Source organism: Electrona antarctica (genome assembly GCF_951216825.1).
Source record: "Electrona antarctica genome assembly, chromosome: 13".
Lineage (NCBI taxonomy): Eukaryota > Metazoa > Chordata > Actinopteri > Myctophiformes > Myctophidae > Electrona > Electrona antarctica.
In genome coordinates, this window is record NC_136794.1 from 29157569 (window position 1) to 29184744 (window position 27176).

At 43.3% G+C, this 27176-nt stretch overlaps 1 protein-coding gene across 2 annotated transcripts in view; it reads right to left on the minus strand.

Moving 5' to 3' along the window:
* Positions 1 to 640: 640 nt before the first annotated feature.
* Positions 641 to 27176, minus strand: part of LOC306935422 (SH3 domain-binding protein 4) — a 74895-nt gene continuing 48359 nt past the window's right edge. For both annotated transcript variants that reach the window (XM_079518473.1, XM_079518474.1), the window contains 2 exons: positions 2770 to 2958; positions 641 to 1411 (listed from right to left, as the gene is read on the minus strand). In XM_079518473.1, the coding sequence (XP_079374599.1) occupies positions 1184 to 1411; positions 2770 to 2958 (417 nt within the window). In that variant the 3' untranslated portion in view covers positions 641 to 1183. The remainder of the gene's footprint in view (positions 1412 to 2769; positions 2959 to 27176) is intronic.

Consider the following 27176-nt stretch of genomic DNA (forward strand, 5'->3'; position numbering starts at 1 on the left):
TTATTTATTATTCATTTTATAATATATTGTTATAATAATGTAAGTCACCAGTGGTTCCTCACAAAACATTGCAATGTAACAACATGTTTTGAGCTGGTAGATCACATTTAACACTGAGTTTGTCTTAACCCTTGAGGCTGTAGCTGCTGTGTTGGTTTTAGCTAGAATACCAGCACAATTTCCACCGCAGAGGAAAGCCTGGTATTCGTTCTAAACAGGCCTGTGTGATCCGGTTTAGAGGTTGGTTTCGGTTGGCGTTGCATTGTTTTTGTTCCCCACATAATGCAAATCAATTAGGCTAGTTTAGTCTCGCTAGCCGCTCTATGAGTTAGAATAAGACATGGTCAATACAAACGATTATTATACCAAAAAAAACAAAACATAAAAACTATTATTCCAAACTTTAAACACATTTTAAACTAGGGGAATAATTTTGGAGATGCACGGCACCGGCCACCTGATGACTTAAAGTTGTAATTTCTATTCATATGTTCCAGTGTTCAACGACCTAGTTGTGGCGCTTGAAAAGAATATTAGGTTTTTGAGTTTTCCTCAATGGAGGATAATGAAGCCCATACACCTCAGGCTCTAGATTAGCTTTCCTCAATGAGGATAATGAAGCCCATACACCTCAGGCTCTAGATTAGCTTGTGTAGATCTGTTCTTTCTTTTTGCCTACAGAGCAGAGAATTAGGCTTCATTCCATCACACACTCATATCCCTGCTTTATGCTTCATTTTAGCACATTCCAAATACACAGAAATAGCATTGGAAATCTGCAGTTGGAAGCCGACAGGTATTATATCGTTGCCATTGGGAAGAAACCTTATATCTTCTCCATATTTCATTGTTTTGTTTCTTAAATGAATGCCCTGGCCTACATCATACAAGAGTGTCACACAAAAGTAGTGAAAATAGCAGATCTACGTATTCCATCTAGTAAATCAACTATTTTCACTACTTGAATTATATATATTTTTAAATAATACTAAAAAGGAACAGATTTGGACACACACAAGGCTTCCACCCGACAGAGACGATAATATAACATTCCGGGGTTGCCCTACGAATAAAGACCTCATCCCTGTAGCACTCAGTAGAGGCTAGCGTAGCCTAGTGGAACCTAGCAGGGGAGGGAGGCGGTGGCACGGGTATAAGTGTCTCGATTGGTCGCCATGCCTGTTCAGATGGCGCAGGACTCGTCCTGAGGGACGGGGCAGAAGGCGGAGCTGCGGAGCGCGTCCAGACAGTTGACCAGGATGAGCGTGCCCGTCAGGTGCTTCCAGCGCTTGGTGATGGGGCTCTTCATCTTGTCCAGGCCCATGTGCAGCTCCTGGATCACGTCTCGGTAGCTGTCGCCGATCTGCGCCGCCCACGTCACCAGGAAGTCATAGGCCGGCTTCCACATTGCCTGCATGGCATGTCCCAACCGCACGCGCACGCAGACACGCGCACACACACACACACACACACACACACACACACAGAGAGAGAGTGAGAGAGAGAGAGATAAGGTGGTTAGGATACGAGTTGGGTGGCACTAGGGGTGTGACGAGTTAATCGGACATTACAAATCAATTTAATCGATAAAAGATAATCGATAATTCAATAAAATAATTGATTAATAATTGATCCATGTTTCTGGCATGATGTTATGTTATAGGTGTAAAGTTTCAATTAAAAAAAAAGAAAACTGTAAAAAAGTTCAAATAGCCTGTAGCACAGTGCTGGAAGAGTGATTCGAGTCACTGTAGCAGTTGCTAGGCAGATTACTGAGTGGGGACTAACAGTCAGAACTCAGAGATGAGCTGTCGCGAGTATAAACTAGTTTTGTGCACTAAGGACTTTGTTCTGTTCGGCAAGCTCTGTGCAAGTCTCTTTGTTTGGAGTATGCTGAATCAGAACACCATGTCAGCTTGGTTACACTATGTTTCAACTTACATTATAATAGTTCACAACCTATTAATTTAAATTATAAAATGCACTGAATCTTAGTTAATTGTCTCCGCCAGTCTGAAAGTACGCAGCTAATCTCCAGCACTGTTGTCTTGCTTGCAGCAAAACTATGCACACAAACTCCCTGGATGCCAGGGCTGAACCTCTGGGCCAAATCTTTCACATGAGCCTAGCTGTTATAGCACCATAGGGTGGGCAGATTTTTGCAAAACACATTTTTGGACGGTGCTCCTAAAGATTTTGTCCAAAAATCACACACATCGGGTACACAGTATCTCTATAGTCATTAAACAAAACAGCTCTTTCGGATTTTTGAGGGGCACTAGCCCCTCCTATGCCCAGCTTTGTGTGTTTGTGTGTACCCCATAGCGATGATTTTATTGGCTGAGCACCCCATAGCGAGGATTTGATTGGGTGAGCAAAGTACGTATTCAGGATAAAAAGTGAGGACAGAAAAGTGAGGCCGCAAATTGTGATTGGCCAGAATGTGATGATGTATAAGAGCGCCCCTCACAGTTCACACGAGTGAGATTTTTCATATTCCATCCTGATTGGCTAAGATTGACTTCCAGCCCACAATAACCTGTATCGGATGGTGCTGAGGAGCACTTTTTCTAGTTACAACTACTTTACTGTTCTGTTGCAATAAATGTGAGGATTTGCGTGTCAATATATAATATTGTGTGTGTGTGTGTGTGTGTGTGTGTGTGTGTGTGTGTGTGTGTGTGCGTGCGTGTGTTTGGGTGCGTGTGTGTAGCCACTGAACTCCACAAATGAAGGTTAACTATGCTTCTGTAGTTAAGCCAGACTCACCTCGCTGTCCACCACTCCGTTCTTGTCCCTGTGCGGGGCCTCATACGCGTCCATCTGCTGCCGGGACACTTTGGCCAGCCTCTCGGCTAACTCCCTCCAGCGGCCGGCCACTTCCACAGCCGTGGTCAGCAGCACAAAGTCCATGACCAGCCTGGCCACCAGACCCTGGCAGTCCATCTTTAACAGAGCCTGGGATGGGAAGAGGAGACGAGGAGAGAGCTTAGTGTTAGGACACAATGTACCATAAGCAATAAACCACTTAGCGGAAATATGACTGTCTGCCTGAGATTGTGAGGTTGGGGTTTTATTGCCTGACCGGGTCACACCAAAGACTATTAAAAGAAATGCCTCCCTGCTTGGCACTCAGCATCAAGGGTCGGATTGGGGGTAAGTCCCTGCGGCATACTAGCATCATGTCCAGGGGGTGTACTTGTACATCATGCTGCCTCATGCTACAGAAACAGGAGATAGTCTCTTGCCCTGTGGGCCACATGGCTCTGCACGGCTTACTTACAGGCTCATAAGGTGCTGCATCATGACACATTATGAGCCCTAATTGGCGGAACGTTACGCCATGAGCGGTTAATTTGTTAAGCGAAGAGATTTGGTGTAGATGGACAAAAGGAGGGGAACAAGTACATGTGGACAACAGAGTAAGTGGTTAAAAAAAAGAACAAGCTAGAGATGAGAATTGAATGAAAAGAGACCAGGTAGGTAAGACAGAGAACAAGGATTAATAGTTCAGTACGGGGCCGACCACAGGGAACAAAGAGCAGGAGTAGCATGGTAAGCAAACCTGAGGGAAAAAGGGACTTTCAAAGTTCATTTCCTGTCCTGACAAAGTTTTAGCTGATACAGAAGTGTGCAGTTTATATTACTTCATTGTGCAGGTATAATACTGTGCTTATGAAAAACCTCTAGTCAACAAACAAGTTCCACTGGGTTGCAGAGGGGCCGTGCTCGAGGGCAGAGATGCTGCAGAAAAACAAATCAATGAAGGTTAATAGCTGGCCAATTACAATTTGCGTCGTCACAAAAAGCCAAAATCGGACATTCCTCTTATTATCATACAACAGCCACGGGCGTAGCTTAAGAGGTCCAAGCATTGTATCTCTCGGATATTGCGCAATGTCTGACATCTCTCTACCGGCCACATATATACTATGGGTGTCCCCCGTGGCACAATCGTTACTGGTGATTGGTGAATGTGTCTGCTCAGCTTGCTTGTGTTTTGTACATTTTGCAATGTGATGCCACATCATTGCTATCCGTCAGATTGGGACATCTTTTTTATGTTGTTGCCCCCTAACCCCCCCCCCCCCCCCCCCCCCCTTTGCTGTCCCAACCAAGTGCCCCCTGCTAAGTAAAGCTGGGATTTGTACTTCAAATGTACCCCAGGAGGAAGTCACTAATGTTGCTCTGGAGAGGGAAGTCTGGAGCACTCTGGTGGAGCTGTTGCCCCCGCGACCCGACTACGGATAAGCGGTTGAATGGATGGATGGATGTATGTATGTACAATGGATGGATGGATGTACAATGACAACCTAGCAGGTTGCTCTCCAAACTGAAGGGAAAGGGGTGCACTACTACGTGACTAACACCATGAACCTTGAATTCAATTTATCTGTATTCTTATCTAACTTGGTTTGACTCCTGACGATTATTCTTATTATGTGCTTCACTCGATTATACTGCCAAGGCTTCTGCGATACCTGCAGTATATTATTTCCCCCCATGGGAATCAATAAATGTTCATCCTATTTAATCTCATGAAAAGGTATGGCCAGACACTGGTGAAGTATGAGCGAGCACAGAAAGAGGCCTTAGTGAAACAAATAATTTACCCATTTAAATCCTCTATACTTGCTACTACATGACACACTCTTTTTCCACCTCTACACCAAATCTCTTCACTAAAAATAACAAGATCATAAGTTCATAACACGTCATGTTGTTGAGCTTGTAGATCTGCTATTTTTGGACCAAATGCTCCCCCAGAATAGGGATCCTAGGCTTAAGCCTATAGGGTTCAATGTCGTTAAAAACGCAAGACAGGGAGGGTTTAATAATGGGATGACTTCACTGTGCAATCTATGGATAACAAAGCTAGTACAGAAAGTGTGCAGTTTGTGAATGAAGCACCAAAGTCCCAATCTGCGATTTGCAAAACATTGCGAAAGACGACGCTGACACTAGCGCTCTGTTTCCTAAAGACAATGAACACATTTTTATGTTTTGGTATTATCACTATTATAGCTTTTTCTTTAACCAAGTACTTAAACCTTAAACCACTGCTCCGATGCATAGTAGTGAGCTTGTAGATGAGTCTATTTTTCGGTTCTTGACACCGGCATGCAACTATGTATAAACTCTAAATCATCCTCTCAGGAGAAAGCCAAGAGTTTGTTTGCTATGAGAGAATGTTGGGCTGACATGTTTGGAATCCAAATGACTTTGGGGCGGGCTCTAATCCATGTGTGTTAATGTGCTGACATGAGCCTAGCAGCATGAGATGAGTTATGTTCTTGCATTGCAGTGACAGCTGAGTAGTGATATGCATAATATCTGGAACAATGCCTACACATCAATGACTAACCTAAGTGAGCTCAGACTCAGAATCGATCAGAATCAACTTTGTTGTCACATCACGCAATCACAGGTGTGTGTGGGTGGAATTATTTTTCTGTGTGAGTCTCAGACTTTGCAGTTAAAGGAGGAGTTAAGAAGAGGGAAAGACAGAATAGAGCAGAAAGTCAAATTCAAGTCAAATTCAAGAAGTTACACAGTCAAATCAAATATACAAAGTCCAATAAGGACCGTGCATGTTTAATAAATTAGCGATGGAGGGATATGGCACTATGGGAGGCAGAACTGCTTCTCGTTTAGGGTGGAAAACATAGCCAGCATATTAAAATAGAACTCTTTCACCTTTTGACATTGGACTACAGTGACATGCACATATTCTTAACAATGCCTACATATCACCAATGATGAGCTACAGTAAAGATGCTAACGTGAGCTGGAAATGTTCCTCAGCTGTGACTGTCTGGCATAGCAGCGTCAGCTAATCTGTCATTGGTCTACCTTTGTGGGGACTGTGATCGGTGTAGCACATACTGTACTATACATACAGACCATATCGTTGCTGCCTGTCAGGCAGAAACCTTGTATCTCCATCTTTACGTTACTTTACATTATGTTTTTTTAATCATAACGCCCTATGACTACAGAGTCATACAAAAGTATAAAAAAAATACAGATCTATAAGCTCGAAATATGGCGCGTACTCGTAGTGACGCGTTTTGAACTCGTTATGCTGTATAATACTGTAATGTGTTTTGGACATATGAGGTTTCCAGCCGACATAAACGATATATTGTTTTATATTGCTTTCTGGCAGACATATTGCAACTTTGTTTCGTACTCTAATTCACCATAAAAGAGTGTTGTACAAAAGCTTATAGATCGGCTAGTCCAGCTACTTTATTTTTTTAATATAATAATGAAAAAGGTTTTCACCAGACAGCGTCGATATCATATTATATTGATGTTGTGATGGACATGTTGTGAGCTTGTAGATCTGCTATTGGAACCGAATCAAACCGAAATGTAACGCCTCAACCCCTACATTCAAGTTCAAAATGACCCGCCAAATTTATTTTTTGGGGGGGTCACAGCCTGAAAAGGTCAGAACTACTGCTGTACAGGAGGCAGGAGCTGCTCTTTCTCCGTCTCTCCAGCCACTCTGGGAGGACAGTTGGTTATTTGTGGAAAGAGCAGACGCAGTGGAAATACACACAGCCGGCCAATCACTGGACAAGGCACAAGAGATTTGCCAAAAAGCAAATAAGGTACACGCATGCAAACAAAGGGGTCACGTGTCCACGCCTGCACGCACACACACACAGACGCGCGCACACACACACACACACACACACACACAAATATGTTGCAATAAAAATGTGCGTTTGTCACAAAAGCCTAAGGCCAACACCTGGACTTGTCGGACACAGTATAGTTGAATATGTTGCAATAAAAATTTGCGTTTGTCACAAAACCCCAAGGCCAACACCTGGACTTGTCGGCACCACCACTGCTCTAGACCAGTGGTTCTCAACCTACAGGATTTGACAGTGGGGTGACAGATGAAAGCAATCAACAAACTACACTATGAAAACTGGTCAAACATTGGCCAAATTGTCAAATATAAGATATAAGAAGGAGGCAACCATTGTGGAAATATTCTTTCTGTGGAACTGAGTCAAACTGAATGTAATGCCTCAACTCTCCTACATTCCAAGTGCTTATCAGGGTGTAGGGTCCACAGTTCAAATATGATTATTTCTGTGGGTCACAGCCTGAAAAGGTGGAGTTCGGTGAAGTCCGAACTCAACAAACTCTGGCTCTACACTGCAATCCTTCCCCTGAACCCTCTATACGCAGCACGCCACGCATGGCCAGTCAGTCGCACGCTCATGAATGCGCATGCGGCCCCGTCTGACTTATGCAGACCCGACGCAGTCAGTCACACACAGGCTAGGGGCGCTCAGTCACATTTTAAAAAGCTCCCAATTTGGAAGCCAAGGTTCCACGGTGCAAAAGAATGCAGAGAATGACAGGATATGGGAGATGGAGGGAGGAGGGGTGAGGGGGTGGGATGCCATGCCTCAGTGTTGCACTCCCATTGAGACGTGAGATAGGCACAGTCAATGCCCCCCCCCCCCCCCCCCCCCCCCGCGCCCGTCTAACTGTTATCCAGGAATGTTGAACCGCTGCCAGATTAAATTCATCACCCCCCCCCACCCCCCTGAGGGCAGCTTTGTGTCGGCTCCAGCAGAACAGTCTTCATAGCAGCACAGATCCCACTAATCCGATCCCACTTTTTTTTTTTGCCAGGATAGTGGAAATTATTATTATTCACGTCATTGGGGGGTTCAATCTCGGACAAGACTGACAAGAGATTTATTTTGTATTATTATTATATATATAGAGTCTTTCTGCAATTTATATCATCCCCGTCCGTCTCAGGTCTATCAAGCAATTAATCAATTCAAATCGATTAAAATCTAATTACTAAATTAGTAGACAACTAACTCAATTCTCACTGCATGTATTTCTGCATTTCCCTCAAGTGTAATGCTAGCACTTTTAACTGCTGCAACAGCACCACCACCACACAGTACACACACCGAGGAACAGATGGCATAAAAGCATATATATATATTTCACAACACAAGCAGCCGGGTTAGATGGGTAACATCTGTGGCTTGAGTATAGGCACTTTAGATGTTGAATTGCACATCATGTATGGATTAGTACGCCTATTAACCCATTTTGGGCGGGAACCCTTTAGCTATTGAAAAATAGCAGATCTACAAGCTCATAGCGCGCCACCGAGTGGCGCACTACGAGCTTGTAGGTCTGCTATTTTTTTTAAATCGTAAAAATGTGGCGCAAATCTTTGAATATATATTCTTTCAGAGTGAATGTTTTTAACCCAGGTCTAAATGGGTTAAACACGGTGGATAAGGATATTGGGGGAATGGCCGATCAAGACTGACAGAGATACAGAGATAATACAAATGTCAGGAGGAGGGGGGGCCGGGGGGTACTTTGTATACAAGAGTGGCTGCTTCTGGTCTCCTTGCGGGATGTTGTGTTGTGATGTTGGGGGAGGGGGGGGGAGGCATGGAGGAGACCCCCGTCACAAAGATAAGGCCTTCGTCAAGCACCTGTTTCCTTTCCTTTCCTTTTCCTTTCTCTGCACAGTGGCAGGAAATCCCAGCATGCTGAAATGAAGGAGATGGTGTCCTGTCTCACCTCCAGCTAAATGAAGGAGATGGTGTCCTGTCTCACCTCCAGCTAAATGAAGGAGATGGTGTCCTGTCTCACCTCCAGCTAAATGAAGGAGATGGTGTCCTGTCTCACCTCCAGCTAAATGAAGGAGATGGTGTCCTGCCTCACCTCCAGCTAAATGAAGGAGATGGTGTCCTGTCTCACCTCCAGCTAAATGAAGGAGATGGTGTCCTGCCTCACCTCCAGCTAAATGAAGGAGATGGTGTCCTGTCTCACCTCCAGCTAAATGAAGGAGATGGTGTCCTGCCTCACCTCCAGCTAAATGAAGGAGATGGTGTCCTGTCTCACCTCCAGCTAAATGAAGGAGATGGTGTCCTGCCTCACCTCCAGCTAAATGAAGGAGATGGTGTCCTGTCTCACCTCCAGCTAAATGAAGGAGATGGTGTCCTGCCTCACCTCCAGCTAAATGACGGAGATGGTGTCCTGTCTCACCTCCAGCTAAATGAAGGAGATGGTGTCCTGTCTCACCTCCAGCTAAATGAAGGAGATGGTGTCCTGTCTCACCTCCAGCTAAATGAAGGAGATGGTGTCCTGTCTCACCTCCAGCTAAATGAAGGAGATGGTGTCCTGCCTCACCTCCAGCTAAATGAAGGAGATGGTGTCCTGTCTCACCTCCAGCTAAATGAAGGAGATGGTGTCCTGTCTCACCTCCAGCTAAATTAAGGAGATGGTGTCCTGCCTCACCTCCAGCTAAATGAAGGAGATGGTGTCCTGCCTCACCTCCAGCTAAATGAAGGAGATGGTGTCCTGTCTCACCTCCAGCTAAATGAAGGAGATGGTGTCCTGCCTCACCTCCAGCTAAATGAAGGAGATGGTGTCCTGTCTCACCTCCAGCTAAATGAAGGAGATGGTGTCCTGCCTCACGTCCAGCTAAATGAAGGAGATGGTGTCCTGCCTCACGTCCAGCTAAATGAAGGAGATGGTGTCCTGTCTCACCTCCAGCTAAATGAAGGAGATGGTGTCCTGTCTCACCTCCAGCTAAATGAAGGAGATGGTGTCCTGTCTCACCTCCAGCTAAATGAAGGAGATGGTGTCCTGTCTCACCTCCAGCTAAATGAAGGAGATGGTGTCCTGCCTCACCTCCAGCTAAATGAAGGAGATGGTGTCCTGCCTCACGTCCAGCTAAATGAAGGAGATGGTGTCCTGTCTCACCTCCAGCTAAATGAAGGAGATGGTGTCCTGCCTCACCTCCAGCTAAATGAAGGAGATGGTGTCCTGTCTCACCTCCAGCTAAATGAAGGAGATGGTGTCCTGTCTCACCTCCAGCTAAATGAAGGAGATGGTGTCCTGTCTCACCTCCAGCTAAATGAAGGAGATGGTGTCCTGCCTCACCTCCAGCTAAATGAAGGAGATGGTGTCCTGCCTCACGTCCAGCTAAATGAAGGAGATGGTGTCCTGTCTCACCTCCACCTAAATGAAGGAGATGGTGTCCTGTCTCACCTCCAGCTAAGGTCTGGCTGCTCCACACTCTATAAAGACCTGTTGAAGACCTGAGGCCCATTCTAAAAATGTCTTCTAAATCCTAAAGGTTTTCTGAAAAAAACATATGTTGCTATATCAGTGCGTGCTCAAAACGTTTTCATGTCAAGGACCCCCAAAACTATTTATGTATTTGGCCACCGGCCCCCCCATCTCAAAATATTTTGTTCCAGGGACCCTCAGAAGCAAAGATTTGAGTGAAAAACGTTTGCTTTAAAAATATATATATAAAGATTTGCACAGATTTCCAAGAATGTTTGAATAGCCAAGAACCTCTGAAATGACACGGATGCTTTCCCGGTTCTAATGGGTTAAACTACAAAGTTTGTTCACTGGTGGTGACCTGCATTCTGGGTTAAAATGCTGAAAATGTCCTGGGCACATAGTACAGCACTTGAGAGGCAAATAAACAACAAACTAAACGAACTGATCAACTAGAAATCCCACATCAAGGTTGTGCCAAACTGTAATGAAATTCCCTTATGGTGTTCCTGAAACATTGTGTTTGTTCAGAAGGCTGTGATGGACATACGGACAGACAGACAGACGGAAGGACAGACATACAGTATATACAGATGGGCGGATGGATGAACAATCAGGAAACATAATGCCTCCAGGCCATGGATGTTGAGACATGAAAGGACTGTTCCCAAGAACCAAATATAGCAATGTTCTGTTCTCACCCACATAGAGCATCAGCTGCCATATTTAATAAAATCCTGAAAGCGCCATGCCTCTTATAAATAGAGCCCAACGGAGGCCAGAGTTTTGGGTTTAAAGCCAAACTCCAATTTTAGACAGTCCTTGCTCAGCGATACTGATGTTTGACTGGTATTTTGTCAAGATTGCAAAATTGTCTAGTTTATAATTGAAAACATTTAACCTCTACGTAAAGAAATAATACAAGATAAACACAAATTAATTTATATTTATTTTACACACATACTCCCTCTATACAAATATTCTTAAAAATAACCAATCTAGGATCTAGTCGCATAATTACTGAGACATATCAATTTGTCTCTGATCTTGCTGCTTTACTAACTAATTCTGATGGGGACTATGTGGAACCCCCCAAAGACCCCCCTGGGCCACTTTGAAAAGCACTGGTGTGGAAGGATAGGGATGTTGAATAAAGGATCGACATAATCAATAATTGCACTAGTAGTGGCGCTCCCCACTGGCAGCTTTGTTCTTTGTGTTTGACTAATTCCTCCAGCTTCCATTTAATTGCTTGTGTAATCTATAGCGTAAACCTCCCTCTCCGCAGTGAACTGTGGAGGCGGGTCTGGCAGCGGCACGGGGGTGCAACTTTTTAGACAAATTGTCTTCATTAGGCCAATAGGCCCCATCCTCAGCTGGTGAATGTTGAGACAACACTCTTTAGAGACTAGAGGCAACTTTTCACCTTCTGTTGTTATTCAGGAGGTGAAACGTGCCCCAGGTAGACATGGTGGAAAGTTTTCATATCGTTGGTGTCGGGCAGAAACCTCCAATGTCCATATTAACTAACTTTTGGGGGGTAAATGAATGCCCCTGCCCTACTCCATCATACCACAGCTTCACACAAAAGCATCCAAGGTGGCAGATCCACAAGCTCGACATCCGTTGGGAACTCGTTTAGCTTTTGAATCCTGAAAAGCAACAGTTTTGAGGTTTCTTTCTGACAGAGACGATATAAAGATAAGAAAGCACACAGCGAGCGGTTGATGAATCTTCTAACATCTTACAAAGTGAGTTGTGCTCTTAATTCATTTCTGATGTGCCGAAGGCTTAAAGGGATATTTCACTTTCAAACATGTCTGGGGTCATTTTAACGTCTACTATGGCTGTTGTGAGCATCCTAGACACACCCCCTTCCTATATAAATCCATTGTAACTTCAAACTCCATTTCAACCATCATGTTATATTATTTGAAAACAAACTGATATTGTCTTCTTTTTTCAATTACTTTTTTCATTTACTTAATTTTTTCATTTTCCAAAACAAATACTAAATAATAAATGAAAAACGTAATTGAAAAAAAAGAAACACCCCCAGGGACGTGTCTTTTCAATTAGTCTAACATGGTTAAAATGATTGAAGTTAAAATGAGAGTCTGATAAAATAAAATCAAGCAACTAAAAACAAAAAAATCTGAATCAAGCAACAAAAAACTGTTACTGGTGTGCTGCACAAAAGCCAGCAGAGTAGCATGATGTTTTAGCTAATAATAGTTGTACAGAGAGACTGCTGTGAGACAGAACAGAGACTGCATGGCATAATTAGTGCGTTTTACAACGGCTTTAGGCCACACGCAGGAGAAATTATATGCTGCGCTGTTTTTCTAAAATGTCAGCTGGGTATTATGGATGAGGTTATGGAATTGTGTGTGTGTGTGTGTGTGTGTGTGTGTGTGTGTGTGTGTGTGTGTGTGCGTGCTATGTGTGTATGAATGCCCACATGGCTTAGTTAAATGCCAGAGAGATTGCTTCACCAGCTTAGCAATCAGCATGGTGAAACCTGGCATCGTCCCCCTACTATATAAATCATCCTCTTGTCAAAATGTGAAAGCAACTCCTGCAGATGCACTTCAGGCTGATATGCGGCGGGGGGAGATCAGAAAATAGGGCCCACATATCAGTCTGCCCGATACCGCGACCATTGTTTTACTTTTTTTTTAGTGCTAACCACTCCTACACGCAGCAATGTGTGTATGTCTCTGTGTCTTGTCTGTATGTCTAAGCGTCACTGTTGCACAGCCTAACACACGCACGCACGCACGCACACGCGCACACGCACACACACACACACACACACACACACACACACACACCCCAAGTATTCTCAGGTCTACAGGCTCACTGTGCAAGTACAGTACAGTACAGTACAGTACAGTACAGTACAGTACAGTACAGTACAGTACAGTACAGTACAGTACAGTACAGTACAGTACAGTACAGTACAGTACAGTACAGTACAGTACAGTACAGTACAGTACAGTACAGTACAGTAGCACCACTCACTTCAGATGATGTGTCCTGCATCCCCATCCTGGGCAGGTCATACAGTAGCTTGAGGAACCGAATAGAACATGGTGCCATTTCTCCATTGAACTCAATGGACGCAGCCGCCCTGTTCTTTTCTGTTGCCCTATTACTTTGAATGGTGTCTACGTTCCTGATTGGGGAATGTGAACACCATTTCCCTCTACACAGAATGTCTTCATCAAAAAATGCCAATGTACAAGCTCACAATGCGTCGCATTGTAGATCTGCTATATTCGCTGAACGCTCGCCCCCAGAATAGGGACACTGCATGGGAACAATAAAGTTCAATTCAAGTGATCTTTTTAATATTATTATTATCTAGAAGTTATTTGTGTTTATTTTTTTATAGATTTAAATGTTTTAAGTTAAATGTTTTCAGTCAAAAGATTGTTAAAATCAGCAGTCTAGGAAATCTGTATGGAAGCTGGCATGGGTCAGACTCTAGAGATCACACGTGTGTCTTCGTTTTTCTCGCCTCCACACGAGAACCAGCATGAAAAACAACAATCTCAATGTGAGTGGGAAACAAATATGCTTTTGTTGTCATCAACACCTGGCAAAGTAAAACGCACGGCTCCGTCCTCCACCCCCGGCTTCAATCTCTCTCCTATTATTTCTCAGACCCATCATCATTTCCATCTCGGTTTTGTCCTGCCAGGCTCCATTCCCATCTGCCTCACTTACACTATATCTCAATCAAACCTGTGGGCTTTGGCAATTTCTTTCCTCTTAACCTGTTTTCTGGTGATGGGGAGGGTTTCTGCCCGCGCTCTCCATTGGTGGCTTTCTATAACCTAGTCAACAATGCCATGTCTGCCCACTATACCTCCCCCCCTGGTCAAAACCCCAGGAGACGTTATCCTACTACTGTCGAGTGTTGATTTTGACAGAAAATTTAGATTTAGTTTTAGTCATAGTCTTAATAATTTAGTATTATTTGAAAGGTTGTAGTATTTTCTAGCTTTAGTCGACTAAATATCACAAGATTTTAGTCAACTGAAAAAAATATTTAGCCGTGCTTTAATGGCATCGTGATGCCTGATTTTACAGGCAGTTTACAGTTTGGTTGCATGCAGAAAATAACCTACTTGTAGATCTGCTATTTTCAGAGTGCAACACCCAAGCACAACCAAGCATAAAATGTTAGTTCTACTGTATATCTTCCCCACTAGTCACTCTGTGACATTTTAGCCTAGTTTTTATTTGTTGACGAAATTGTCAATATATTTAGTCTTATGATGACATTATGGGTACTACTGTCATCCACATTCAGCATGAACCCTCTAGCTTCAGTACCAGTCACTGCATGAACCCTTTACCTTCAGTACCAGTCACTCCATGAACCCTTTACCTTCAGTACCAGTCACTGCATGAACCCTCTACCTTCAGTACCAGTCACTGCATGAACCCTCTACCTTCAGTACCAGTCACTGCATGAACCCTTTACCTTCAGTACCAGTCACTGCATGAACCCTCTACCTTCAGTACCAGTCACTGCATGAACCCTTTACCTTCAGTACCAGTCACTGCATGAACCCTCTACCTTCAGTACCAGTCACTGCATGAACCCTCTAGCTTCAGTACCAGTCACTGCATGAACCCTCTACCTTCAGTACCAGTCACTGCATGAACCCTCTACCTTCAGTACCAGTCACTGCATGAACCCTCTAGCTTCAGTACCAGTCACTGCATGAACCCTTTACCTTCAGTACCAGTCACTGCATGAACCCTCTACCTTCAGTACCAGTCACTGCATGAACCCTCTAGCTTCAGTACCAGTCACTGCATGAACCCTCTAGCTTCAGTACCAGTCACTGCATGAACCCTCTAGCTTCAGTACCAGTCACTGCATGAACCTTCAATACCAGTCACTGCATACACGCTCTACCTTCAATACCAGTCACTGCATACACCCTCTACCTTCAATACCAGTCACTGCATACACCCTCTACCTTCAATACCAGTCACTGCATACACCCTCTACCTTCAATACCAGTCACTGCATACACCCTCTACCTTCAGTACCAGTCACTGCATGAACCCTCTAGCTTCAGTACCAGTCACTGCATGAACCCTCTAGCTTCAGTACCAGTCACTGCATGAACCATCTACCTTCAGTACCAGTCACTGCATGAACCCTCTAGCTTCAGTACCAGTTACTGCATGAACCCTCTACATTCAGTACCAGTTACTGCATGAACCCTCTACCTTCAGTACCAGTCACTGCATGAACCCTCTAGCTTCAGTACCAGTCACTGCATGAACCCTCTACCTTCAGTACCAGTCACTGCATGAACCCTCTACCTTCAGTACCAGTCACTGCATGAACCCTCTACCTTCAGTACCAGTCACTGCATAAACCCTCTACCTTCAGTACCAGTCACTGCATGAACCCTCTAGCTTCAGTACCAGTCACTGCATGAACCTTCAGTACCAGTCACTGCATGAACCCTCTACCTTCAGTACGAGTCACTGCATGAACCCTCTAGCTTCAGTACCAGTCACTGCATGAACCCTCTAGCTTCAGTACCAGTCACTGCATGAACCCTCTAGCTTCAGTACCAGTCACTGCATGAACCCTCTAGCTTCAGTACCAGTCACTGCATGAACCCTCTAGCTTCAGTACCAGTCACTGCATGAACCCTCTACCTTCAGTACCAGTCACTGCATGAACCCTTTACCTTCAGTACCAGTCACTGCATGAACCCTTTACCTTCAGTACCAGTCACTGCATGAACCCTCTACCTTCAGTACCACTCACTGCATGAACCCTCTAGCTTCAGTACCAGTCACTGCATGAACCCTCTACCTTCAGTACCACTCACTGCATGAACCCTCTAGCTTCAGTACCAGTCACTGCATGAACCCTCTACCTTCAGTACCAGTCACTGCATGAACCCTTTACCTTCAGTACCAGTCACTGCATGAACCCTCTACCTTCAGTACCAGTCACTGCATGAACCCTTTACCTTCAGTACCAGTCACTGCATGAACCCTTTACCTTCAGTACCAGTCACTGCATGAACCCTTTACCTTCAGTACCAGTCACTGCATGAACCCTTTACCTTCAGTACCAGTCACTGCATGAACCCTCTACCTTCAGTACCAGTCACTGCATGAACCCTCTACCTTCAGTACCACTCACTGCATGATAGTGCTGCCAGAATTGGCCAAAGATTACGTTCAAATATTCCTTTTAAAACACCATGTGTGTTCGGAATGATTTTAACGGCTCGAATGTCGAATTTATATAATTTTAATCTAAAATATTGCAGCCTAATATGCAGTAAAACTTTCCTCTGTTCTTTCTCTATACGGTATGTGCCAGTCCTGAATCGGCTGCGGTTGGTGCTGAGAAATGCGCTCTCTTGTGAGATCAATTGAATGATTCATAATAATATCTTAATAGCCTAATTTTTGTATAATGGTTTAGTTTAGATACAATTTGGAGAACAGAGACGCATCGCTTGCAGTGTGCTGCTGTGATAGAAGAAGTTCTTACCTCGACATGAAATGGGAAATAATCAAAGCAATAGCAAGCTCACAACGCATTGCATTAACGACTTATTTTAACTTTTAACTCTGCTCTCGTTTACTCACGGCACCGTCGTATGATTAAAAAGCTTAGGGGAGACTTCTCCTGCTGCAGCTGGGTGCCCCTCTCTCCCTCTGACTGAGGGTTCTGGTGATCTCACGAGACAAGCCGCCGATTAATGTTACGTGGCCGAGAGTCTCGCACGTCATTTTTATTATTGTTTTAAATTCGAACCTTAATTTTATATATTCAATAATTGTCTTGATTCGAAAATTCGTTCGAATATGGAATATTCGTTGGCAGCACTACTGCATGAACCCTTTACCTTCAGTACCAGTCACTGCATGAACCCTCTACCGTGTGTTTGTTTGACTTGGTTCCACAGATACATATTACGAAAATATCCTAATTACAAGCTTACAACGCCTACTCGAGTAACGCCCTTACTCTTTTGGCCAATTTGGTATTAACCCATTTTGACCTGAGATCAGATTCTAAAAATGTCTTCTACATCCTGAGTTTTCTGAAAAAGCTATGTTTCTATGTCAGTCATTCTTCGATTTTTCAAAAATAGCAGACCTACATGCTCGTAGCGCGCCACTCGGTGGCGCGCTATGAGCTTGTAGATCTGCTATTTTTCAATAGCTAAAGCATAACATAATGCTAACACCAAAAGGGGTTCCCGGCCCGCCCAAAATTGGTTAAAAGGGTATTTGGAAATGTGCAGATACCCATAACATTATACTGTATGTTTGTTTGTTTACTGTTGAGTGAGAAAACAATGTTGACATTAAGGTAATCATCGTCCCCAAAAATAATTTGGGGACCTCCCTGGGGGTACCGACCTCCAGTTTGGGAACCTCTGTTCTATAGGAACCAGCATTGTGTGAGAAAAACAGCACAACATACACAAACAAGCAGAATCTCTGGGGAAGAAAAGAGGGACACACCCAGCGACTTAGCCATTTAAATTCTATGTATGTGTACTTGGTAGATCGGGGTTATTTGTGTTTTATTATTTCTTTGTTGCGTGGATATAAGTTAGAAACATATCAATATGTGTTGTTCAAATAGATTTGAACATTTTTTAAGTTTTTACTAAATATCGGTCAAGACATCTGTAATAGTTGGACTAGGAGGAAAAAAAAAACATTGAGTGATCAGGGCAACCACTGTGTGTGGAACAATCGTGAGCTTGTAGATCGGTTATTTTAGACGAATGTGCATCTATTCACCCCCATTACGACATGCCCAGAATAGCGATGCTATTCTGCATGTCGTTAGGAACAATCTAACGGGGAGACGGACGCAGCGGAAGGAGAAGCAGCCCTTGGGGAATGTGGTAGTGAGGGGAAAAAATAGCAGAAAGCCGTGTTAAGAAGAAATGACAAAGAGCAGAGCTCTAATCACACATTAATCACCCCAGAGGCCCTCTCAGTCTCCAGCTTTGAAAGTCATCCCCCCAGAAATAGGATGTCATTATAACTACTAAGTCCTTATCAAGCCTGAGTGATCTGGCTGGAAATTATTCAAACGCTGATCAGACGAGGGTCTGTGAAGGAGATTATGTGATTGCTTTGAAACTCGTTTTCCAAAAAGTGCAATTAATAATAGTTTGTAAAAAGAAATGAAAAATACATAACATAAATATTTTACGGAATCTACAGATACTTTGCAGAATCATAATCCGTTATCCTCTTGGTGTTGTGTGAAGAAATAGTAGTATCTCTGCTATTTTCGCAGTTTTTGAGGGGCGCTAGCCTCTCCTATACGTCCAGCTTTTGGGTCTGTCTGTGCACAAATAAACATTGTGTTAAAACAAACATTAAATGCCAATTGACAAAGAATGGCCAGCTCTGAGTGTTTGTGTAAACCAAACATTGTGTAAGCACAAACACTGAAGACGGAGGTGAGGACGCAAATTGTGATTGGCCGGAATGAGATGATGTATAGACCCTCATTTGTGTCTGTCCGTATGAGCACGGAATGGTCGGAATGTGCTCAGCTGATTGGCTGAGCACGGAACGTGATGTATGATGATGTATGATGATAAGAGTGTGATTTTGAGGGGTGCCCCCCCCCCCACGGAAATTATTTGGGGCCCTATTTCCATCAGTGCTAAACCCCTTATGACTAAACTTCTTTGCCTTTTTTACTATTTTTGAAAAACATTTTTGAATAGTTCAAATAGCCGATCTACAAGCTCACAACGGCTAGTTGAACAATTTTAATGTTTTTAAAAATAGTTAAAAAAAATCACACCCGTGTGAAGTGAGGGGCACTCTTATCATGTGTCAGAATTTGCGTCCTCACCTTCATCCTCACCTTCATCTTCAATGTGTGTGTACACAAACACTCAACATTGTCCATTCATTGTCAATGGCATTTAATGATTGTGTTTGGACAAAGTTTGTGTTTACACACAGACTAAAAGCTGGACATAGGCCCCTCAAAAAGGCAAAGACGTTTAGGGATAAGGGGTTTAGCACTGACGAAAGTAGGGCCTTCGATTGGCTGAGCACGGAATGTGAGGTATGACGATGTATAATGATAAGAGTGCCCCTCACACAAGTGTGATTTTTTCTTTATACAAATGGGGGGAGTGGAGCAAACAGTCTTTGCTCACTTTAGACACGAGGAGAATTAAAAATAGGTCATGGCAGGATTTAGTGTTAATCCAGTAGAGGTTCTTGTAGTATAGATTTTTCCCTTACCTTTTTTTAACCCTTACTAATAGGACTGGGCAATGACTTCAAATCAATATCACGGTTAGTTCATACTTTTGCCTTGATTACAATTAATTAAACAATTATTCAAGAAGTGAAAATAGAAGATCTACAAGCCCAGCTTGTAGTAGATCTGCTATTTTAAACAGCTATTTTCTGCCATTTTCCACTATTATTTATTAAGGCTAATCGATTTAGCTGATAAAAAAAAATCACATTCGTGTGGCCCAATGTGGCTGCCACATGGCATCACTGCTTAAAGCAAACATCAAAAGTCCATAGACTTGGCTGCCACATCATGTCATGATGAGTGGGGTCCTGTTTTGGGGAGGGGCATGGTTAAGACAAACATTAAAAGTCCATAGACTTGGCTGCCACATCATGTCATGATGAGTGGGGTCCTGTTTTGGGGAGGGGCATGGTTAAAGACAAACATTAAAAGTCCATAGACTTGAATGCCACTAATTTCTGTAAGCCAGACATCGGAGGGGATAGCGCCCCTCAAAAAATATTATATATAATATTAACAAATATATTTTTTACAGTATTGTAAGAAGAAAAATCACACTAAAAGCTGGACATAGGAGGGGCTAGCGGCCGTAAAAAAAAAAGCTTTGTGATTATTCGATTAAACTGCATGAGCAAGATTAAAGGGATAGTTCAGATTTTTTGAACTTAAGTTGTATGAAATACTTGCCATTAATATAGTGGTTGCAACTGTATTAATTGATTGCCCGAGTCCTGTGGTGGGAGTTCTGCTCTGGTTTTGGTGAAATATCAAGTAGTTCCGGTCATTTTGTGGGGTGCACTGGGGGCCACGCAGTAAAAGTAATTTGTATTGTTGACCTATTTCTAAAATATTAGTGCAACTTCCGTTCTTTTTTTACCCCTCTATCACACAGAACTATGTTTTTTGTGTCCATATCACTACGCCCAAAAAATAGTTCCATGTGATAGAGGGGTCAAAGTTGAACGAAAGTTGCGCTAATATTTTAGAAATGGGTCAACGATACAAATTACGTTCGTTTTGTGGATTCATTTACTTTTACTGCGTGGCCCCAGTGCCCCCCACAAAATGACCGGAACTACTTAATATTGACCAAAACCAGAGCAGAACTCCCACCATGGGACTCGGGCAATAAATTAATACAGTTGCAACCACTATATTAATGGCAAGTATTTCATACAACTTAAGTTCAAAAAATCTGAACTATCCCTTTAAGTCTGTTTATTGGTTCTAAATGTTGATTTGGATATATTTTCGGTGACTCTGGACTGGTGAACAGCTATGTACTTAGGGACCTATTATTTTATCAGTGCTCACATTGTAAACTATAATAATTGTCACGTTCTGGAGCCTAACTGATCCTCAGCATAACCTGCTGAGAGACACAACCTGTGAACAAAAAGGTCAATGTAAATGTTCAGAGACAACTCAGTTCAAAAGAAAAGGTTACAGTAAAGTTAAACCAAAACACAAAGCCCAGAGGGTGAATCCAAAATATCAAACACTCAAAAGATCTAACAGAAAGGCTAAAAGAAAAATCGATGACAAAAGTCCATCTGAACGTATTGTCAAAAGAAGGTCAGTGTCCAAAGGCAGCAATCAAAGTAAAGGCCAGTCATTCACCGTGTCCGTTCAGAGACTATCACAAACACACATGTGAGCCTGAAGAAACAGCTGTCGTACATCCGTTGCATCATCAAAGATTCAGTCCTGGCCATCCAATCAAGGCAGTGTCACTCAAAGACACAGGTGTGGAAGTTAACAAGGAGGTGTACAAATGCAAGGAAGAAAATGGTCACTAGAAAGCTAAAGCCCATAACTAGAAGTCCTCAAACTATGGCAATCGATCAATAGATCAAGGTGTAACAAAGTAGTATACACCTTGTGCCTGATCAATTTAGTCCATTACCAAAATCTGTGTTGATTCGTTGATATAAAACAAAATATTTCAAATAACCTTTATTAATCGAAAAAATAATAGATAGAATAGAATAATGAATTAAACTGATAATAATAAATGATAGTTGCAGCCCTACAAAAAGAATGCATTTTTGTAAAGCTAGTCTTTAGGAAACAAGGATTAAAGAAAAAAAGTAAGTTTGACCAATCCAAATACTATTTAACCTTAAAAAATCACACCCATGTGAACTGAGTGGTGTAAGGTCTTATATAGCCTGATCAGCTGTGGTCTGACGTAATGTCTGACGTAATGAAATCAGCATCAACCAATCAGCATCAACCATGCTCATTTTTGTACGCACAGACAGACAGACTAACAAAGCCAGTTCTAGGAGTGGATTACACCACTCAAAAAAAGATGATCTATTATTACTAGAGCCTTACTACTGACAGCCAGATGGTGCAGAGCAGCAGTGGTAAATAAAGTTACAAGGCAAGAGGAAGACATGCAGTATCAGTACGCCTTTAGCCTTCAGAACCTGAACCAGTATGCACCTGGCAGGTGGGAAGAGGAAAAGTTGCAAGTCAGAACAGAGCTGGTTTACCCACTAGTAACAGCTAACAAACACATTAGGAACCTTTTAGAGAAGTTTGTTTTACCTATAGCCAGGTCTACTGTTTTTTTAATCTATTCACTTCTACATTTGATACATAAGCAGGATTTAGGCTCTGCACTTAGTTTTCTGCAAAGTATTACTCCTACCGAATGACTTCAGCATTTTTACTATGACTAAACCATGAGATTTACGACCCTAAATGCCCCTATATATTATTTCCACTAACAATAAACAGCTCACATGCTCCGTGGTTCTAACATTACAGCATACATTTAGATAAATTAAAAATCACACTTGTGTGAAGTGAGGGGCACTCTTATCATCATACATCACGTTCTGTGCTCAACCAATCAAATCATTTCACATTTGGTACACAGACACACAAAGCTGGGCATAGGAGGGGCTAGCGCCTCAAGAATGCACTGTTCATGGTCGGGAATCAGGACCTAGCCTACTAGCAGTAGGCTATACTGTACATCTCCACACAATTAGATCCATTACCTGGAGTTATCCATAATTGATTTCTAACTTCTGTATCCTGACGACCTTACAGTAAACTTCAATCTGTGCTGAATTGGAGTCTCGATAGACAGGGAAAGATGCGATGACAGCTTACTTGACAACCAGCACACATAAACCGACTGCCACTTGCCTCATATTTTTGGCTCTTCACTGATCTCATGGCCGGCGCAATCAGGTATTGGAGCCCATGTGGTTAAGCACTCTAACCATTCAATTTAGTAGCCTGGGCTTGCTGTTTCTTTTTTATTCGTTTCTCCTTTAATAAACGGGCTCGCTTTTTCTGGCGGGCTCGCTGTTGCTTGGTAGTCATGCCTGCCAGTTCCCACCTGATGTTGTGTGGAAGTCCCGATTGGTCTAGTCCGTACTGATTGACCACTAGCTTGCATAAGGTCTTCAAAGTGGGACTTAAGTCTAAAATATACACATCGTCCACCTCACCGTGGTATGTGCCTCTGGACGTGTATCCCTTAAAGAGGATGATACGATCTTCCACCATGCAACAGCACATAATCCCTGAACACGGGCGTTTCCCCTTGGGCTTAACCTTCTGCCAGGAGAAGGTCTCTGGATTGAATTTCCACATATCATTGAAGGTTCGGTTCCTGTTGTTGTTGCCGCCAAATATGTACAGCTCTCCATTGTAGGCAAAGGCTGAATGAGCACAGCGAGCTTCTGGTAGAAGCGGTGGGGTAGGCATGCTCAGCTCTCCAATGTAGCCAAAGGCTGAATGAGCGCAGCGTGCTTCTGGAAGAAGGGGTGAGGTAGGCGTGCTCAGCCAGCAGTTGGTCTCTGTGTCAAACACCCTGATGTTGTTGTCCTGGTCCCATATGCCCCCAAATACAAACATCTTTGTCCCGATGATGGTGGCAGAGTGACGTGCCGAGGCAGGTGGCGCCGTGCCTGTGGTGTCGACCTTAGACCAGACCATTGTCGTGGTGTCCAGCTTGTAGATGAAATTAGTGCGTTTAGCCACCTGGGTAAATCCCCCATAGATGTACATGGCCTTCCGTAGGACACAGGCCGAGTGGTCATAATTGTCTCCACCAGGCCGAAGGCATGGGGAGAGAGTATGTTTTGCACTCCGTCCGTGTGTGTGTCCGTCCGTGTGTCCGTGTGTGTGTGTGTCCTTCCGTCCGTCCGTTACCAGCTAATCTCCGGCACCGTTAACCCGGTCGATGCCACACTTTGCACACACACTCCCTGGATGCCAACGATGAACCTCTGCCCCACATTTTCCAGAACGGCCTGTTATAGCGCCACCATGAGGCAGCTTTTCACATGTTTTACCTAAAACTGCACCGATCTGCGTGAAACGTTGCATGCACACTCCCTAGAGGCCAAGGACAAACCGTTGACCTGCATTTTCCGCATCTGCCTTTTATAGCGCCACCAGGAGGCCGACTTTTGTAAAACACATTTTTTGATATTACTCCTCCAGATTCTGTCCAAAAATCTCACAAATCGTTACACACTATCTCTATGGTCATGTGCTCAAGTCGGATCTGTCCGATATTTCATATTCCATCCTAATTGGCTATAATTAGCTTTCACAGTTTGCAAGATTGCCCCGTTTTGAACAAAAGCCTCAAATCATGAACGCAGCATGCAATTTACGTGAAATCTTTCACACATTTTCTTACTAGGCTGAGGAATATATCCCACCCTTTTCACATTGGCCTGTTATAGCGCCACCAACAGGTTGATTTTTGCAAAACACATTTTTGGAACAAAATGCCTCAAAAACATGTTTATATTAATCCTAAACATTTTGCCAAACATCTCACACAGTCCTATCCTCCTGGTGGAGACCTGTGCCCGGAAGGGCACTTTTTCTAGTTCCATTCTGGAATGGTCCCGGAAATCCTAGGTTTAAACCATTGGTGGGTGTCCACGTCGAACGCATACAGTGTGTTGCAGCAGCTCTCCGTGCTGTTGCCGACTCCTCCCCAGATGTAGATGACGTAACCTATCAGCACGGCCGTGTAATAGGAACTCACAGGGGGGATCTCGGGGCGACTTCCGGTAGTCACCACCGGAGGCAGCTTCTTCCAGCGCAAGGACACTGTGTTGAAGACGGCGTGCACGTCGTTGTGGACATCAGACAAGCCAAAAGAATACACCTTGTGCCCGACCGCCAGAGCAGCGAGAGAGGTCTTGGCACCAAAGACGTTGTGTCTGGCTGCCCTGGCGGTGCTCAGGTGCACCGTCCAATGCAACATTGCACACACCAGCAGATCTAACCTAAATGGATCAATGGACTATTCCTGTTCGGTAAAAAGAACAAAAACAAATTTCGGTGCACTTCACCTTATATTGGTACAGCAGCACAAACGTCACACGATGCCCTGGCCAAAGGTGATGGGATTGGTTTGGCCAATCAGAGAATAATTCCTGTTGATCTAGCTTGTTCCCAAACACTGATCGGGACCCAGTTGTGGGTCACAGACACATTTTGCGTCTTTCAAAGTTGTGAATAATAATAATACTGTATATGATTTTTCAGGTTAGTGAAAACGCTCAGAATCCCTGGCAAAGGCAGAGCAGACAATGTTTTAACTCTGGTGGTTAATGAGTTAAAGGGCTGAAGAGGTTAAATTGTTTTTGGTGGTAACTCATTTTAATGGGGGACCCCCTGAAATCCACCCAATGAACCCTGGGGGTCCCAGGACCCTACTTTGAGAGTCACAGGTCTAGCCAGACAATGTCTAGTGACTCTAGACTACGTATGGGAAAACTGGAAAGAAGAAAGAAAAAATAAATATTTTTCAACTGAACCACTGGGAGTTTAAAATGGAGTAGTTAACACAGGATCCCCCTCGGCCAAAATGAGCTGATCGCTGCATCATCTTTTACTTTAAAATATTGCCGACATGGCAGATGGGTTTTTAAATCACAGAGGATCCTGGCAATTATTACAAATGACTGGATGTCCCTAGGTATTACTGGCCCTGTCCCGATAAGTCTTATAATCATGTATCACTGGCCTGGATGTCTTTCTTACATAACAATGATCCAATTTGAGTTAGGACCCGGGGAGGAGGACGGGTGGTGGGGGCATGTCTGTGGTCTATGGTCGATAGAGGTGGAGTAGATGGTGGAAGAGAGCCAGAATGTGTATCTACTTGTGGAGGATCAGAACGCTGCAGATGTTTCCTGTCCCATTGTTATGAACCTAAACAGAAGCGCCAGTTATGGACCTGCAGGCGCCGGTGGTCCACACCACCTCCTTGTCCTCCGACCCCTGCTAGCCACCGGTCCTAGCAGCAGACTGTCATTGATAAGACGGCCGCTGAAGTGACCCTTTCTATTTGGGGGTACATTGATAACCGGTGTCTGCTTTGTTGAGCTGTGAGATGCACTAAAACAGACTGTGGTTCACAAACTGTTTCCTGTCGAGGACCCACAAAATGTTTTCAGAAATAGAAGATGTACAAGCTCAAGGACCCCGAAATGTAGAGCCTATTGATGGCAATGGACTCCCACCTTCAGAAGAGAATTTTTATGTTAAAATAAATTCAGAATACTTTTTCGATATCTTTATTATTATATATCTTTTTGATGTGCAAGCTCACATCGTGGCACAAGGACATACTGTGAACTTGTACCCCTGGGGGTTCCTGACCCCACTTTGAGAACCACTGGACTAAAACCCTGTATGGCCTAAAGCAAGGTGTGGTTATTCAATTAAAATTAAAAGAGGTCCAGTCACACACATTTTTTACGTCTGAAATATCATAATTTATAGCCTACTTGAGGTGATTTAGAGGTTTGTGTTGCAGTTGCGGCATGCCTATGAAGCAATGCACTTTTCCTTTCTGCAGGCAAACACACTAAACAAGAATAATAAATAAGCAGCCTAATCATAAACGTAGAGTAACGACTGAATACTCAGAATAAACTGAAAAAGTGTCTAGTCTATATGACAATGTGCTTGGTTAGAAATAAAAACTATTATAACACAGCTTTAACCATTAAGTCCTGTATTTTTTAAACAACAATATGAATAGTGAAACATTTTATCAGTTTTTGCCAAAAATAGCCAAACTAACAATACATACACATGGAGTTAGACAGGAACACCCATAAACGTCACATCGGGTTTTAGCCTGGGGTAAAATATTTTGTTTGGCTCCATTACAAAGCAACGAGCGACAATGTCGAAGGGCTGCTGTGTTACATTTTGCACAACGAATAAATAAAATCCGTAAATTAAACTTTATACATTTGCCATCGAAAGCAACAGAACCCATTAGAAGGACAAAATGGCTGCAAGCCAAGCCATCCGCCGAGAGGATGAAATTGGCCGGCTGTGGAACCCTAGTACAGAAAATGTTTACGTCTGCAGTCTCCACTTTGTTTGAGAAGAGAGGAGCATGAATGTATGTATGTATGTATGTATGTATGTATGTATGTATGTATGTATGTATGAATAAATATTAAGAGTTAAGACATTAATCAATTTAGTCTGTGCATCAGACTTAGCTCTTGTTGAGGTGGTAATAATAATAGCTAGCCAAGAGGTGGTGGTTAGGTTACACAGGTCCAGGACCACAAAAAGACAAGCATAAAAGGACATAACACCACAAGCAAAGCCATATGGCTAAATACAAACAATATAAAAGCTGCAAATAAAAACTTTATTTAAATTTAAATCATCTATCCAATCCTGAATAACGTACGGACAAACATCGATTCCGATGCTGTTTAATATACTGAGGTAGCATGCCTTGTCCACG